The 17,601-nt window shown below is 48.1% G+C and overlaps 2 protein-coding genes across 2 annotated transcripts in view; both read left to right on the top strand.

The window, feature by feature from the left end:
• Nucleotides 1–4,244, top strand: part of LOC109926128 (creatine kinase M-type-like) — a 7,786-nt gene extending 3,542 nt beyond the window's left edge. Inside the window, exons 2-4 of the mRNA XM_048618211.1 lie at nt 1,927–2,050; nt 2,988–3,177; nt 3,912–4,244. Coding sequence (XP_048474168.1) covers nt 1,927–2,050; nt 2,988–3,177; nt 3,912–4,090 — 493 coding nt within the window. The 3' untranslated portion in view covers nt 4,091–4,244. The remainder of the gene's footprint in view (nt 1–1,926; nt 2,051–2,987; nt 3,178–3,911) is intronic.
• Nucleotides 4,245–13,026: 8,782 nt separating this feature from the next.
• LOC109926435 (MAP/microtubule affinity-regulating kinase 3-like) overlaps nt 13,027–17,601 on the top strand; it is a 19,382-nt gene continuing 14,807 nt past the window's right edge. Inside the window, exon 1 of the mRNA XM_048618210.1 lies at nt 13,027–13,062. Coding sequence (XP_048474167.1) covers nt 13,027–13,062 — 36 coding nt within the window. The remainder of the gene's footprint in view (nt 13,063–17,601) is intronic.

The following is a 17,601-nucleotide window of genomic DNA, read 5'->3' as shown; positions in this document are numbered from 1 at the left end:
ACCATCCCACACACACACACACCACCATCCCACACACACACACACACACAGTCCCACACACACACACACGCACAGAGGGAAGTATCAACCCTATCAAACACTTTTCTAACAAAAATCCATCTGGTCTCAGCCAGCCTGCACTTTAAGAGAAATGTAACCTGGTTGGGTCTGAGTGACTGCATTGGGTGGCCCCCGGGTGAGGTCAGCATCTATTGGCCACCCCTGGTGTGAGTTTCTGGGGAACAATTCTCAGGATGAGAGGGTGTGAAGAAGAAAGTGGGGACTGAGTTGGATGAACATATTGAATTGCAGAACTAGCACAATGTTTCTATTTCAGAGAGAGTGGTCAACCACATCCTGTGGGGTCTCTGGAGTAAGGTGTTAGTGTAGGATGTGGGCATTCCTGATGGGCAGGTACATTGATTACCCTTCCCTAACTGCCCCTTGTAATGAGTGTCTAGCTCAGGCCATTTCAGGGAGCTGTTAAGCTGTGGGTCTGGAGATATAGGAGTTGAATCAGGCTATTCGGCCCATTGAGTCTGCTCTGCTGTTCGATCATGGCTGATATGTTTCTCAACCCCATTCTCCTGCCTTCTCCCCGTAACCCTCGATCCCCTCACTGATCAAAAACCCATCTCTGTCTTAAAGACACTCAGTGGCTTGGCCCCTACAGCCCCCTGCATGTGTCACATGCTGGCCAGACCAGGTAAGGATGGCAGATTCCCTTTCCATTAATGGAGCAGATGGGTTTTATTTTTCACAACAGTTGACAATAGTTTCAGAGTTAGCATCACTGAGACTAGCTCTCAATTCAAAATTCGGCACGCTTAATTGTATTCAGATACCATCTGCAACCGTGGTGGGAATTGAACCCATGCTCCCAACGACAGGGTCATTGCTCGGTAACTAGTGACATTAGCAGCGCTCCGCTGCCTCCTCAGTGATGCACATTTGTGCCCACATCGAAGTTTTGCTCGTTTGCCTCGGTAGACTGGAACGAATCTGGGTTGTGTGTCAATGTGGGCGCCCATATCAGGCATGGACTGGTAGTTGGACATTGTTTCGGAAGCGGGGGGGGCACCATATGCGTTTGGCTTTGTTTTGAGAGGAAGGTTCACACTGAGAGAAGGACGAGGTGAGGGTGTGAAATAGTAAAGAAGGCGTTTAGCACACTTGCCTTCATTACTCAGCCCTTTGAGTCTGAGAGTTGGAACATCATGTTGAGGTTGTACAGGACGTTGGTGAGGCCTCTTCTGGAGTACTCTGCCCAGTTCTGGTCGCCTCTTATAGGAAGGATATTATTAAACTGGAGAGGGTTCAGAAGAGATTTATCAGGATGTTGCCAGGTATGGAGGGTTTGAGTTATAAGGAGAGACTGGGACTTTTTCCCCTGGAGCGTAGGAGGTTGAGGGGTGACCCTATAGAGGTTTACAAAATCATGAGGGGTTTCAATAAGGTGAATGGCAGGTGTCTTTTCCCCAGGGTGGGGGATTTCAAGACCAGGGGGCGTATCTTTAAGGTGAGAGGAGAAAGATTTAAAAGACATGAGGAGGCATTTTTCTTTTACTCGGAGTGTGGCTCGTGTGTGGAATGAACTTCCAGAGGAAGTGGTGGATGTGGGTACAGTTACAACGTTTAAAAGACATTTGGATAAGTACATGAATAGGACAGGTTTGGAGGGATATGGGGCAGGAGCAGGCAGGTGGGACTAATTTAGTCTGGGATTATGTTTGGTTGGGCCGAAGGGTCTGTTTCTGTGCTGTATGGCTGTATGAGAAGAGAGAAATGTTGGAAGCGCCCCTTGCATGTTGTCAAAAAAATGGCCCCCTGTGGTCAAATGGGCAAGATGTGGAAGCAGTAACGCTCGTGACTCTCTAGAATGGTTTGACTGATGTTCTCTTTTTTGAACTTTGGTTCTTGATGTAGGCATAACGACAATAAGACTTTCTTGGTTTGGATCAATGAGGAAGACCACCTCCGTGTCATCTCAATGCAGAAAGGTGGCAACATGAAGGAGGTGTTCAGGCGTTTCTGTGTGGGCCTGAGAAAGGTAGGATAACTCAGTGAGCTGACTGCCCCCTCAGCACAGACGAGGCGTGAGCTAACAGCGGTGGCCTGATTCTGACACAGCCAGAGCGCGCAAACAGTTCCTTTGAGATCAATGCTGGCGCTCTGTCGAGCAGTCTCACCTCCCCACCCCCTCTCCAACCGTAGCCCTGCGTGTCTGTTTCTCTCGATCAGCTGCCTTCTGAAACTGAAACAGAAATTGCTGGAGAAACTCAGCAGGTCTGGTGGAGAGAGAAAGCAGAGTTAAGAAAGGTTATAGGGAGATGCTGCGGAGGCTGGGACTTTGGGGTATACGAGGTTATGTGGTAACCTTACAGAGGTTTATAAAATCGTGAGGGGTATGTATAAGGTGAATGGCTGGTGTCTTTTCCCTAGGGTGGGGCATTTCAAGTCTAGGGGGCACATTTTTAAGGTGAGAGGAGAAGGATTTACAAAGGGCATGAGGGGCAACTTTTATACACAGAGATTGGTTTGCATGTGGAATGAGCTTCCAGAGGAAGTGGTGGATGTAGGTACAATTACAACGTTTAAAAGACATTTGGATAAATTCATGAATAAAAAATATTTGGAGGGATATGGGCCAGGAGCAGGGACTAGTTTAGCTTGGGATTGTGGTCGGCATGGACTGGTTGGGCCGAAGGGTCTGTTACCGCGCTGTGTGACTCTATGAGTCGCTGGACCCGAAACCCTGTTTCTCTCTCCACGGATGCCGCCGGACCGGCTGAGTTTCTCCACCAATCTGTTTTTGTTTCAGACTTCCAGCATCCTCAGTTCTTTGTTTGACTTTGAGGCTTAGTTTGTTGGGCGGGAGAATATTCCACAGGCAGCAGGAAGAGACTAATTGGGCCGAAAGGCCTGTGGCATTTGTTAGGGTGCCGGAGCTTCATTCTCACGCTCTTAACGCTGTCTTCCCAATGCAGCTCGAAGAAATCTTTGTCAAGGCTGGGCGTGGTTTCATGTGGAATGAGCATCTTGGCTATGTCCTCACTTGCCCATCTAACCTGGGCACTGGCCTGCGGGGCGGTGTCCATGTTAAAATTCCTCACCTGTCCAAGCACGAGAAATTCGAGGAGATCCTTAAGAGGACGAGGCTGCAGAAGCGTGGCACAGGTAACGTGGCCTTTGGGAAATACGCTATTCTCTCCCACCAACCCGCACCCCCCCAACCAAGCACTGTGTGCAGTGTGCAGGCAGGTTGCGCCAGGACACCTCCTGGCCATATTGAGGCAGGCAAAGGATCTGGAGCTTCCACATCTACCCCGCCCCCGACAACTGGATCCAAATGGCTGCCGCTGCAGCCGACATGAACAAAATGGCCACCGCAGTGGCTGACAGAAAATAAATGGCCAAAATGTAACATTAACAAAATGGCCTCCATTAAGGCTGACATGAACAAAATGGCTGCCACAGTGGTCAACATGAAGAAAATGGCCGCCACAGTGGCTGACAAAGTAAATGGCCAAACTGTAACATGAACAAAATGGCTCCCACCAAGGCTAACATGAACAAAATGGCTGCCTTGGTGGTCAACATTAAGAAAATGGCCACCACAATGGCTGACAGAAAAATAAATAACCAAAATATAGCATGAACAAAATGGCTCCCACCAAAGCCAACATGAGCAAAATGGCTGCCACAGTGCCTGACAGGAAAATAAACGGCCAAAATGTAACATGAACAAAATGGCTGCTGTAAGCAGGAGCTGACTGTGAATGAAGATAATGTGTGACAGATGAACCCTGTTGGATATTTGGGGGATACGCTAAGATCAGCAGGGCTCTCTGGTGGCTGTCGGTTATTTGTGTTGTTAGATGGTAACCTGATTTTGTCCTTTGGCCTGCCAGGTGGTGTGGACACTAAAGCCGTTGGCAGTGTCTATGACATTTCCAATGCTGATCGCCTGGGCTTTTCTGAGGTCGAGCAGGTCCAGATGGTGGTTGATGGCGTGAAGCTGATGATCGAGATGGAGAAACGACTGGAGAAGGGGAAGAGCATCGACGACCTGATGCCAGCCCAGAAGTAAACAAGAAGAAGTGGTGGCAGTCCTGGGAGCTGCCTTGGAACATCACAGGTCATGAACTTTGAACTTTGGAGAGAGCTTCTTACACTTGTAGCTCCTAGGCCACAGGCTTGTCTCCCAGATAAGGATGACATCAGTCAAGGAGGCAGAAGGTTGGCTTTAGTCATGTGGAAGTGCTCCTAGACACCACTTAATATTGACAACGCACCAATAAACATGGCCCCAGAAGCCTGGTCTTTTGTCTTGTATTACTAAGTTGTTGTAGAGATGGGGGCAGGGCGGGAATATCACAAATTTCCTCGTCTTAATAATCCTGAACAATCTTCCCCTCCCTTTTGAACTGGCTGACGTTGAGCTGAAGGTGAGGGAGGGCAATCCCAGGAAGATTGGTGTCCGACACAGCCTTTGTTCTCATTTAGCTCTCCAGTATGGAGGTCTCCTCGTCATAACTGTATTAAAACGCGAAGGAGAATTTTCTGTTAATTCATTTATGAACGTAGGTGTTTATTCCCGGTTGCCCCTGAGGGGCAGTTAGCCATACTGCCATGGGCCTGGTGTCACGTGTAGGCCCAGCCTGGGTAAGGACAGCAGATTTCCTTCTCTAAAGGACATTGGAAAACCAGATGGATTTTCATCTCAATGGCTATACACTCACTATTATACTATCCTTTTAATTCCAAGACTTTAAAAGAAAAATCTTTGTTTAGCACTAGAGTCATACAGCACGGAAACAGACTCTTCGGTCCAACTTGTCCATGCCCACCAGGTTCCCCAAACTAAACTGGTCCCATTTGCCTGCGTTTCACCCATAGCCCTCTAAACCCTTCCTAGCCATCTATCCAGATGTCTTTTAAATGTTGTAATTGTACCCACCTCTACCACTTCCTCTGGCAGCTCATTCCATACACGCACCACCCTCTGTGTAAAAAAAATTGCCCCTCAGCTCCCTTTTAAATCTGAAATAACAACCAAAAGAACTGCGGATGCTGCAAATCAGAAACAAAAAGTACTAAGGAAGGGTCACTGGACCTGAAACGTTAACTCTGATTTCTCTCCACAGATGCTGCCAGACCTGCTGAGCTTTTCCAGCAACTTCTGTTTCTGTTCCCTTTTAAATCATTCCCTTCTCACCATAAACCTGTGCCCTGTAGTTTTGGATTCCCCTACCCTGGGGAAAAGACCTTTGCTATTCGTCTTATCCAAGACCCTCATGATTTTATAAACTTCTATAAGGTCACCCCTCAGCCTCCTTTGCTCCAGGGAGAAAAGTCCCAGCCTATCCTTATAACTCAGACTCTCCACTAAAGTGGAGAGCTTGACAGTTTGTACAGACAATGGAGACAGGATATCAATATTGCTGGTTGCGTCCTCCTGAATTGACTGGCAAGAGAAGCAGTGGAGACATGAGGCAGAGCTTTATGTTTTGAAATGGTGAGTGATTACGATCTGGAATGCGCTGCCTGAGACTATGGTGGAGATGGGCTCCATTGGGGCTTTTACAAGAGAATTGGCTCAACCCCTGGGAAATCAAAAACAGGTGGAGGACTTGGAGGATAGGAGCGAGGGAGTAGGTCCAGCTAAACTACTCTTTAACCAAACCAGGTGCAGCTGTGCACTGGGCAAGTGGTAATGTAACTAGAGTAATGTCACACCAAACCTTCAGGCTAATGTTCGAGGGGCATGGGTTCAAATCTCTCTGCAGCAGATGGTTAAATTAAAAATAAAGAACTGGAATGATTGTAAAAACCTACCTGCCCTTTTATAGAGAGGGTCGAATGCTGTCATTTTATCCTTCCAACTCCATTTTGACAGAGCACCCTCTTTCTCTCTCTCTCTCTCTCCGTACCCCTGAGTTTGATGATCGGTGCGCTGCTCCCAACTGATCTTACGTGTAAATTGCCGATCGATTCAGAAATGTGGACGGTTTAGTGGCGAAAAGGAAATGCTTAATGACCAGTTGAAAAATCCCTGCATATATTGACAAAACCCACCTGGCTCACTAATGCCCTTTAGGGAGGGAAATCTGCCATCCTTACCCGGTCTGGCCTACATGTGACTCCAGACCCTCAGCAATGTGGCTGACTCTTAATTGGGCGGTTAATGCTGGCCTAGTATATCCTGTGAACAAATTAACAAAAATTAGTTGCCGAAGCTCAGCTTGTGTAAGAAACCTCTGATCTCCCACCTTTGACACTTCCCCCCCCACCCCGGGATGTATTTCCCAAGCAACATCCCCCCTACCTTCCCAACAACAAAAACTTGTACTTGTGTAGCACCTTCACCATTCATTCCTATTAACCCAAGGGACAAAATCAATACCCACCCTGGCACACTCGTTCTAAAGTGCCCTCGGCAATGTAGAGAATCAGGCCATTCTGCCCACAGGGTCTCTGTAAATCTTTACTTCCCACATGAGCTTCCTCCTATCTGCTAACCTCATTGATGTTTCCTTTTTATCTGCTGCATTTGTCTAGATTCAAAATCAATAATAGCTTTTTCCCCGGAGCGTAGGAGGCTGAGGGGGTGACGTTATAGGGGTTTATAAAATCATGAGGGGCATCGATAAGGTGAATGGCACGTGTCTTTTCCCTAGGGTGGGGGGATGAGTTCAAGACTAGGATGCATATTTTTAAGGTGAGAGGAGAAAGATTTAAAAAAGATACGAGGGGCAAATTTTTTTACACAGGAGAAACTGGGTGGAATGAACTTAGGGAGAAAGTGGTGGATGTGGGTACAGTTATAATGTTTAAAGGACATTTGGGTAAGTACGTGAATGGGAAAGGTTTGGAGGGATATGGGACAGGAGCAGGCAGGTGGGACTAGTTTAATTTGGGATTATGGTTGGCACAGACTGGTTGGGCCAAAGGGTCTGTTCCTGTGCTGTATGACTCCAGATTTGCCCGAAATGGGTGTGTGTTACCATCATCCTGAGGGGTTGGAATGTGTTAAGGTAGTCGGAAGGCAGCTTATATTGGAGCATTCAAAACAGCAAATCCTGGAGATCACAGCGGGTCAGACAGCATCCACGGAGAGAGAGAGCAATCTAACGTTTCAAGTCTAGATGACATATTGGAGTGTTGTACAATTTCCCCTGTCAAGTTTTGTGCCTACTCACATTAACAGGGTGATTTAGACCAGCTACAGAACACAACACATTGTAAGCAAAAACCATTGCATTGACATTAACACTGATGGAAAACTACAGTCAATTATTTGACATAGACTGTGCCAGCACCAGTGGCACAATGGGATCTTGCTGTGTCCATAATTGACACCATTGTCTGATATTGATGTCCTCCAGCGATCAACTGAGTCAGAAATCCTTGTCTGTTGATCCGAGAGTTCTCCCAGACTCGATAAGTTTCCATTAACCATTTTGTGATTCTGTTTCTGTCACTGGCTTTGTAATCTTGTTATTTAAGAGAATATGATACCAGTGATGATGGAGAGAAGGGAGGGGTGGGGTTAGGAAGTTAGAGACTAATACCCGGGAGATGTGGGTTCCAATCCTAGATTAAGTTTAAGGTGAGAGGGGAAAGATTTAAAAGGGCCCTGAGGGGCAACTTTTTCACGCAGAGGGTGGTGTGTGTATGGAATGAGCTGCCAGAGGAAGTGGTGGAGGCTGGTACAATTAAAGGCATCTGGATGGGTATATGAATAAAGAAGGGTTTAGAGGGATATGGGCCTAATGCTGGCAAATGAGGCTAGATTAATTTGGGATATCTGGTCAGCATGGACGAGATGGTCTGAAGGGTCTGTTTCTGTGCTGTACGTCTCTATGACTCTAAGTCACACCATGGGGGCGTGATGGGATTTATATTTAGTTCATAAAGACCTGGAATGGAAAGCTATTGTCAATGAGGTAATGCCCCACCTGATGCCCTTTGGGGAGGGAAACTGGCCTACATGTGACTCCAGACCCACAGCAATGTGATTGACTCTTAACTACCCTCTGAAATAGCTCAAGCAAAACCACCCAGTTCAAGGGCACTTAGGGTGGGCAATAAAACGCTGGCTTCAGCAGCGACACTTACATCTCACAAATAAATAAAAAACAAACAAGTTTCCTGTGTTGAAACGTAGATAGGAGCAGGAGGAGGCCATTCGGCCCTTCGAGCCTGCTGCGCCATTCAATACGATCACAGCTGATCATCCAACTCAATCCCTGCTTTCTCCCCCACACCCTTTGATGCCTTTAGTCCTAAGAACTATATCTAACTCCTTCTTGAAAACATTCAATGTTTTGGCCTCAATCGCTTTCTGTGGCAGAGAATTCCAGAGGCTCCCCCACTCTCCAGGTGAAGACATTTCTCCTCATCTCAGGCCTACCCTGTATCCTTAGACCACAATCCCCTGGGTTTGGAAGCTCAGGTTGTGTAAGAAAGTTTGGATCTGCCAACTTTGACGCATTTCCTGAGCAAAAACCACCTCCGTCAGAAGATAGGGCGCATTTGTATAGCACCTGTGAGGCAATGAATCATCCCAAAGTGTTTCACAAAGTGTTATTGAACAAAATCTGAGAGTCAGCCTCACAGACCATAAGATCGTAAGATAGAGGAGCAGAATTAGGCCATTCAGCCCATCAAGTCTACTCTACCATCATTCAATCATGGCTGATATGTTTCTCAACCCCATTCTCCTGTCTTCTCCCTGTAACCCTTGATTCCCCACTAATCAGGAACCTATCTTTCTCTGTCTTATACACTCAATGACTTGGCCTCCACAGGTCTCTGTGGCAATGAGTTCCACAGATTCACCACCCTCTGGCTGAAGAAATTCCTCCTCATCTCACTTCTAAAGGGTCATGCCTTCACTGTCCGCCCTTTGGTCCTGGTCCCTCCTACTCGTGGAAACATCTTCTCCACGTCCAGCCTATCCAGGCCTCTCAGTGTTTTGTAAGTTTGATGTGGAGGCGCTGGTGTTGGGCTGAGATGGACAAGGTCAGAAATCACATGACACCAGGTTACGGTCCAACAGGTTTATTTGAAATCACAAGCTTTCGGAGCGCTGCTCCTTCATCAGGTGAAGTTGGTCAAAATTTCAGTCAGATTCCCCATCCCTCATCCTTGTAATCCATTGAGTACAGACTCAGACTCCTCAACCATTCCTCATATTACAATCCCTTCATCCCCAGGATCATTCTTGTACGAGGACCAATGGACCAAAAGTTTAGTCAAGGTTTAGAGATGATGAACAGGACTGAGAAGGGTTTAGGGAGAGAATCCCAGAGTTCAGAGCCCCCACCTACTAAAGATCCAGCTGCCAATAACAGAGGGATCGAAATCAAGGATGTGCAAGGGGCCGGAATTGGAGTAGCGCAGAGACTCCATCAGAGGGTCATGAAGTCACACAGCACGGAAACAGACCCTTCGGCCCAACCAGTCCATGCCAAATATAATTCCAAACTATCCTAGTCCCAGCTGCCTGCTCCTGGCCCATATCCTCCCAAACCTTTCCTATTCATGTACTTATCCAAATGTCTTTTAAACATTGTAACTGTACCCACATCCACCACTTCCTCAGGAAGTTCATTCCACACACGAATCACTCTCCGTGTAAAAAAAATTTTGCCCCCACGTAACTCATAAATCTTTCTCCTCTCACCTTACAAGTATGCCCCCTAGTTTTGAAATCCCTCACCCTAGGGAAAAGGCATTCACCTTATCTATACCCCTCACGATTTTATAAACCTCTACACGGTCATCCCTCAAACTCCTGCACTCCAGTGAAAAAAAGTCCCAGCTTCTCCTTATAACTCAAACCTTCCAGTCCTGGTAAATCTCTTCTGAACCCTCTCCAGAGGCTGGTGGGGAGATTAGGGAGATGGTGAGACCACAGAAAATTCAAAAACTAAGTACAAGAACTTTAAAACTGAGGGCCCCACACAACTGGGGAGCACAAAGGTTGGTGAGTAGGAGGAATGCTGGGTGATTGAGGCTTGGTGCAAGTTAGAGACGAACTTCCAGAGGAAGTGGTGGATGTGGATACAGTCACAACGTTTAAAAGACATTTGGATAAGTACATGAGTAGGAAAAGTTTGGAGGGATATGGGCCAGTAGCAGGCAGGTGGGACTAGTTTAGTCTGGGATTATGGTCAGCATGGCCTGGTTGGGCTGAAGGGTCTGATTCTGTGTGACTCGATGAGAGCAGTGTTCCGAATGAAGAGAGGGTGAAGGACACCAAAATTCGTACCATTTTGTGATCCCTACTTTGAGATTTGAAAACTGTCTCTTTAGCAAATGAGTACCGGACACTGTCATCAATCCTCAACGCTCACTCCTGTGACTTTCCAGGTGAATTTTAACCTTTGGAAACAGGGCGCGTTTCTCGACTGTCGCGTTCCTTCATTCTTCGGGCAATGAACAGCGGTCAATGTAGAGACATGTGCAGTGTACATTTTCCATAAACTGAACGCAAGACAAAAGGGAGGGGATACTTCAGTTATACAGAGCATTGGTAGGACCACATTAGGAGGACTGTGTATAGGACCGGTCACCATACCTACAGAAGGATGTTAACGCAGTGAAAGCAAAAGTTCAGAGAAGGTTAACCAGACTAATCCCTGGAATGAGTGGATTGCTTCATGAGGAAAGGCCAGGCCTGTATCATCTGGAGTATAGGAGACTCGGAGAGTCACATAAACATACAACTTGGAAACAGACCCTTCGGTCCAATTCGTCCATGCCAACCAGACATCCTAAATTAATTGAAACATCTACGATCCTGAGGGGGACCTGACTGGGTGGATGTGGAAAGGATGGCTCCTCTTGTGGGAGAATCTAGAACGAGGGGTCACTGTTTAAAAATAAGGGGGTGTCCATTTATAAACAGTGATGGGGAAACATTTTTCTTCTGAGGAGTTGAGTCTTTGGAATTCCTTTCCTCAAAAAGGCAGAGGACGCAGAACCTTTAAATATTTTTAAGGCCGAGGGAGATCGATTCGTGATTACCCAAGGGGGGTGAAAGATGATCCGGGGGGGATACACAGGAATGTAGAGCTGAGGTTAAAATCAGATCAGCCGCGATCTTATTGATTGGGGGAGCAGGCTGGATGGGCCGAGTGGCCTACTCTTGTTCATATGCAAAGTGATTTAAGGTGAAGGTCAGGATGTGTGGCTAACCCTCTCAGTCGGGACAGACACAATTTGGTGTGATCCCCACTGGGAGACGGTGAGTGGTGTTGTGGTGATATCCAGATAACAAACCAAACGCCCAGGTTAACAGAGAGAAACGGGGCCTTTAATTCCCACCGGGGCGCTGGTGGGAATTCACACGAATAAGTCTAGAAAGTAAAGCTCATCTCAGCTTCAGAATGAGCGTCGAGGTCTTAAACAAATCCATTGGCTAATGGCAACCGAGGATCAGAAGTTGTAGGAGCAGAAGCAGGCTATTCGGCCCATCGAGTCTGCTCCGCCATTCAATAAGATCATAACAATCTTCAACTCCACGTTGCTGTCTTTTCCCCATAATCCTCGATTCCCTTACTGATTAAATCTCAGCCTTGAATACATGTAGTGACCCAGCCTCGACAGCCCCTCCGTGGTAAAGAATTCCACAGGTTCACTCCTCTCTGAGAGAAGAAATTCCTCCTCATCTCTGTCTTCAATGTGCGACCCCTTATAATGGGATGATGCCCCTCTGGTCCTAGACTCTCCCACAAGGGGGAAGCAATCTCTCTACATCTCTCCTGTCAATCCCCCTAAGAATCTTGTCTGTTTCAATAAGGTCACCTCTCACTCTTGTAAACTCCAATGTTTACAGGCCCGACCTACTCAACCTCTCCTCATAACACAGTCCCTCTATACCCACTATCAGTCGTGTGAACCTTCTCTGGACTGTCTCCAATGCCATTATATCTTTCCTTAGATAAGGGGCCCAAAACTGTTCGAGCAACGATTGTCACAAAACCCATCTACTTCACTAATATCCTCTGTGGAAGGAAATTCTTTTCTCATTCATTCATGGGATGAAGGCATCGCTGGCTAGGCAGCATTTATTGCCCAGAGGGCAGTTAAGAGTCAACCACATTGCTGTGGGCCTGGAGTCACATGTAGGCCAGACCAGGTAAGGGATGGCAGTTTCCTTCCCCTAAAGGGCATTACAGAACCAAATGGGCTTTTCCGGACAATGGTTTAGATTCTGAATTCCAGATTATTTCATCGAATCCAAACTCCACCATCTGCAGCGGTGGGATTCGAACCCAGGTCCCCAGCACATTGATTTCTGGATTTGTTAATCTAGAGGTAAAAACCAGTCCGTCATCGATTCCCCTCGAAATCTGCCATCCTTACCCGGTCTGGCCCTACACGTGACTCCAGACCCATGGCGATGTGGGTGACTCTTAAATACCCTCTGAATGAGACACTCAGTTCATGGGGGCAATGAAAGATGGGCAACAAATACTGGCCTTGCCAATGATGCCCACATCCCCAGCAGAAAAAAAAGTATTAAAAAATAAAAATATAGTTGATTGGAATGAAGTCAGCAAGATGGACCTCATAGAATATGAGTTCCCTGATTGGGGCTGTTAACCTGGTCCAATCAGGGACCCCTGGCTAACAGATACAAACAGGAGTGTAAGAGGTTGCGTTCACTCTGAGAGCTGGCTCTGAGGGAACTGGATCAGTGTCACGGACTCTCTGCGTGTAAATAAAGGGTGAGGGGATACCGGTCTCTGTGGAGTTAGTTCAGTGGCGACGAGAGAAAACAGCACACTCCTGAAGAAAATACACACACGACAGTCGTCTCTGATGCACTTCTGGCTTCATGCCTCCATTCGGGAAGGTTGACTCACTCGATGAGAAAGAACGAGGAAAATAAACAGAGGTTCTGCTCTCTCCGGGTCTGAGCTGGCTGAGCCAATGTCTGCGCACTGCCCAAGAATAAGTAAAGGGTGACTTGGTGATGGGATACCAGCCTCTGTGGAGTCATTCCGCAAAATGCTCAAACTGGGACACCCAAAGTCGGGAGGTGAGGTGAGGGGGGGAGTTTAACGCTCATGTTAACAGAGGGTGGGTGTTGGATTAGAATCAGTGACGAAAACAGAAGTTGCTGGAAAAGCTCAGCAGGTCTGGCAGCATCTGTGAAGGAAAAAGCAGAGTTAACGTTTCGGGTCCGGTGACCCTTCCTCAGAACTGGATTAGAATCAGTGTTGGACTCTAAACCCAGCCTCTGCTTTCCCTGGTGATCAGAATTGAACAAAAACACACACACACATGGAGTTAACCTCAAGTACTCTTTTATATACATACAACTCATTTCCATATCTAGAGGCTTGGAGATCTAATAACTTAACACCTTTTTTTTAAAAACTCTGGGAAGTCAACCAGTGTTTTCTACGGAATAATACAGTTACAAGCAAGGGGGCTCTTTACCATTGTTTTTGTACAGGAATTATTTATACAGTTCAGCATCACCTTCCAAAGTGGGTTCACATTAGGATCATGACCCGGGAACAAGGTTGGGAAGCGGGTGGGGGGAGATAATGAACGAGTAATACCTGATTCCCGTCCTCGAGGGTGGGGAAGGGGTGGAGGAGGACGTGGGTTGGGGGGCTGGGTAAGGAAGGGTCCCACTCTGATGCATTTAAGACAATGACCATGAGGCTGGGAAGTTAAAAGACGGGTCAGCGTCTGTAATAGGTTCACAAAACCACAGGATTGTCCGCAAATGTCTGGCAATTGGAGACTCATTTCCAGGATTCTGCTGGAAGTGGAATAGGAACACTGACTGGGAGAGGGGTTAGGGGAACAAGAGGGATTTATTCGGCAAATAAATGGCAGGAGTTGGGCCAGGAACCAGTGTCTTTTTTCTCTCTCTCTCTATGGGTAAGGAAGGACGCCAGGCAATGAAATGTTTGGGAATACTTTCCACCAGACTTGGCAAGTCAGACACACCCTGTTTCACCTGCAGGATGTTGCCCCATGGTGAGCGGGTTAGGATGGAGGTCAAATTGATCATTGCCTCTAACCGACGCGAGCCACAGAAACTAGGAGCAGGAGTAGGCCATTCAGCCCTTCGACCCTGCTCCTCCATGCAGTAGGATCACGGCTGATCATCCAACTCATTTTCTGAAGAAGGGTCTAGGCCTGAAATGTCAGCCTTCCTGCTCCTATGATGCTGCTTGGCCTGCTGTGTTCATCCAGCTCTACACCTTGTTATCTCATTCCCCTGCTCCTGCTTTCTTCCCCCTTTGATCCCCTAAGAACTATATCCAGCTCCTTCTTGAAAACATTCAATGTTTTGGCCTCAACCGCTTTCTGTGACAGAGAATTCCACAGACTCCCCCATTCTCCGGGTGAAGATATTTCTCCTCATCTCAGTCCCACCCTATATCCTCAGACTGTGACCCCCTGGTTCTGGACTTCCCCCCCAGTCATCAGGAACATCCTTCCTGTGTTTACCCTGTCTGGTCCTGTTAGAAATTTATAGGTTTCTGAGATTTCCCCCTCATTTTTCTAAACTCCAGTGAGTATAGTCCTAACCAATCCAGTCTCTCTCCATATGTCAGTCCTGCTGTTTCAGGAATCAGAATGGTCTCCTCAGGTGCCCTTTCATGGCCTGTCTCAAACACTCTGCGCTCGAGCACTTTGGGATGTTTAATGAAGGATGTGGCGGATCCAGTCTCCCTTTGTACGTCAGTCCTGCCACCCCAGATTGAGAACGTGAGTGCAGAACGGAGCCAAGTCCTAGCCCAGGGTGAGATAACTGCTGTTGGCTTGTTGAGGCTTTGGTGGGGATTGTATACAGCGCGAGAGAGAGAGAGCAGCGAGAGAGAGCGCGCGAGTGAGAGAGAGCACGAGGGAGAAAGCGAGCGTGCAAGAGACAGAAAGCACGCTAGCGAGTGAGAGGGATAGAAAGGAGACCACATACCCTTGCCCGAATATGTCTGATCACCCCTCCACACAGGTACCTGCTGAGGCTGGCTGTAATGCCCATTATAGTTCAATAGTCTAGTCTCAGAATGGATAGATTTTTGTTTGGGGGGTGGTGTGAAAAGAGGTGGAGAAGGCAGGATGTGGAGGTGGGGGGGTGGTGGTTGATGCTTTCTTTAAGCTCATTCCCCACCCCTCCCTGGTCAGCATGGCAGACAGAACTGCTAAAGATCAGAGGTCACAGTCACAAAAAAAAGGTAACCCTCGCTCCGCGACCCCAAGCCTGAAGGGCTCTCAGGTTAATCTCACGCTCCTTGATTTCTTTCTGTTCGAGACCAATTCCCTGAGCTCTGCCTGAGCCAACAGCTCTCCCTCTCGTGGCCCTGGGCGGGGGGGGGATGTTGGAGCCTTGTTCACACACTGATGGGCTCCAGCCTCAAACCAAGCCAACGCCCAATTGTCTTAGAAACGTTGGGAATGATTGGGAGAGGATGATATATCAGAGGTTGGTACGGATTGGGATTCAGGCTAATGGGGGAGCTGCCTAATCACAGAAGGACAGAGAAAACCCAGTTTTCCGTATTCACGCGGGGATGGAGTGCACCAGAGATGATGGACTAAGCTCAGCTTGAAGTGATTCTGAAACAGAACTCAAGGCACACTGAGGTGGTCTCATACCGAGCATCAGCAAGGCCTTCACTCCCCACCAGCTCCTGTCCAACACGTCCAACTAACCCAGAGCACACGGCCCATCGCCCAGGTCTACACATCAACACGTCGGTCAACACTGAGGTAGACTCACGAAGACACTGTCACACTGAGTTCCACTCGTGAACACACTGCCCACCCTCTCCTGGAAGACCTGACCGAGTTTCAGCAATACTGGGGTGAGCCGCATTGTAACAGAGGGCCCCAGTTTTCCCGGGAAACAGGAGCTGGGGCAGATTAAGGTCCTCATGGCACTGATGGAGAGGAGACCATTTTGAGGATTTCCAACCTTTTCCCTTATACTCATTAAGGGCAGACGTGTTGACAATGAAGAAGGGACATCAGGCACCAACGTCATCAAACGCTCCCAGGACAGGGACAGCACGGGGTTAGAGACATGGTAAAGCTCCCTCTACACTGTCCCCCATCAAACACTCCCAGGACAGGGACAGCATGGGGTTAGATACAGAGTAAAGCTTCCTCTACACTGTCCCCCATCAAACACTCCCAAGGCAGGGACAGCATGGGGTTAGATAGAGTAAAGCTCCCTCTACACTGTCTCCCATCAAACACTCCCAGGACAGGGACAGCACAGGGTTAGATACAGAGTAAAGCTCCCTCTACACTGTCCCCATCAAACACTCCCACGACAGGGACAGCACGGGGTTAGATACAGAGTAAAGCTTTCTTAACACTGTCCCCCATCAAACACTCCCAGGACAGGAACAGCACAGGGTTAGATACAGAGTAAAGCTCCCTCTACACTGTCCCCCCAATCAAACACTCCCAGGACAGGGACAGCACAGGGTTAGATACAGAATAATGCTCCCTCTGCACTGTCCCCATCAAACACTCCCAGGATAGGGGCAGCACGGGGTTACATACAGAGTAAAGCTCCCTCTGCACTGTCCCCATCAAACACTCCCAGGATAGGGACAGCACGGGGTTAGAGACAGAGTAAAGCTCCCTCTGTTCTGGTGAGTGTGATACTGTCCCCTAGACACCAGTCCGCTCTCTAACACAGTGAGGACAAAACAACAGCGGTCCCAATAGCAGCACTGATGTGCACAGTGACCCTGTCTATCCAGGCTTTTAAGATGGGGAGAGGCAGAACATGGGAAGATTCCACCAAAGGCTGCAACAGCCTCAACGAAGGGACACCATCCTCTTCCTTCTGATCCCGGCTGTTTCCCAGGGGGGCGTCATACAGCTGGAAGCTGAGATGTTTTTGGGGGGATCAACATTCACCCTAGAGAGACTAGATACCCTACAAACCCGTTAGTAACTGGAAAAAATTTAACCAAATCAAGTCTAAAATGACATTTGCACCTCAGGAATCTTGACCTAGGGGCAAGAGCTTTCTCATTTGCACTTTTTCAGATGTTTCAGATGTTTCTCCACAGCTCTGTAACCGTCTAGGGTTGGACTCATTCCCTTTGTGAGGCAGCGGATGGCGAGGGGGGGGGGAAGCTGACCCTTTCCTGTAGCACATGAGGAAGGGGACACTTTGTGTGACCAGGCCTCGCCGAGACTCTCTCCAGAGCGCACCGCGCATTGACTCTCATTCAGCTTCCCAGCACACGGCCCTTCCTGGCTGCTAGTCCTTGTTATAACAAGGGCCACCTTCACAAGCGAGCTGTCCCTCACTCGAGTCAAAGTGACTGGGCTTTTCCCAGCAGTTCGGGCCCACACGCTCTAGCAAAACAGCAAGAACCCAGCTGAGATTGTCCAATCGTCTCCCGAGAGAATTTCACATTGTTGGGGGGTGGGGGGGGGGGATAAAAATAGGGGGGGGGGGGGGAGAGAATAAAGACAGGGACGGGGTGTAGAGAGAATAAAGACAGGGACAGGGTGGGGAGAGAGAATAAAGACAGGGACGGCAGGGAGAGAGAATAAAGACAGGGACGGCAGGGAGAGAGAATAAAGACAGGG

Source organism: Rhincodon typus, chromosome 39, assembly GCF_021869965.1.
Source record: "Rhincodon typus isolate 14 chromosome 39, sRhiTyp1.1, whole genome shotgun sequence".
Classification (NCBI taxonomy): Eukaryota; Metazoa; Chordata; class Chondrichthyes; order Orectolobiformes; family Rhincodontidae; genus Rhincodon; species Rhincodon typus.
Note: the sequence above shows the minus strand (reverse complement) of the source record. Positions and strands in the feature narration are given on the sequence as shown.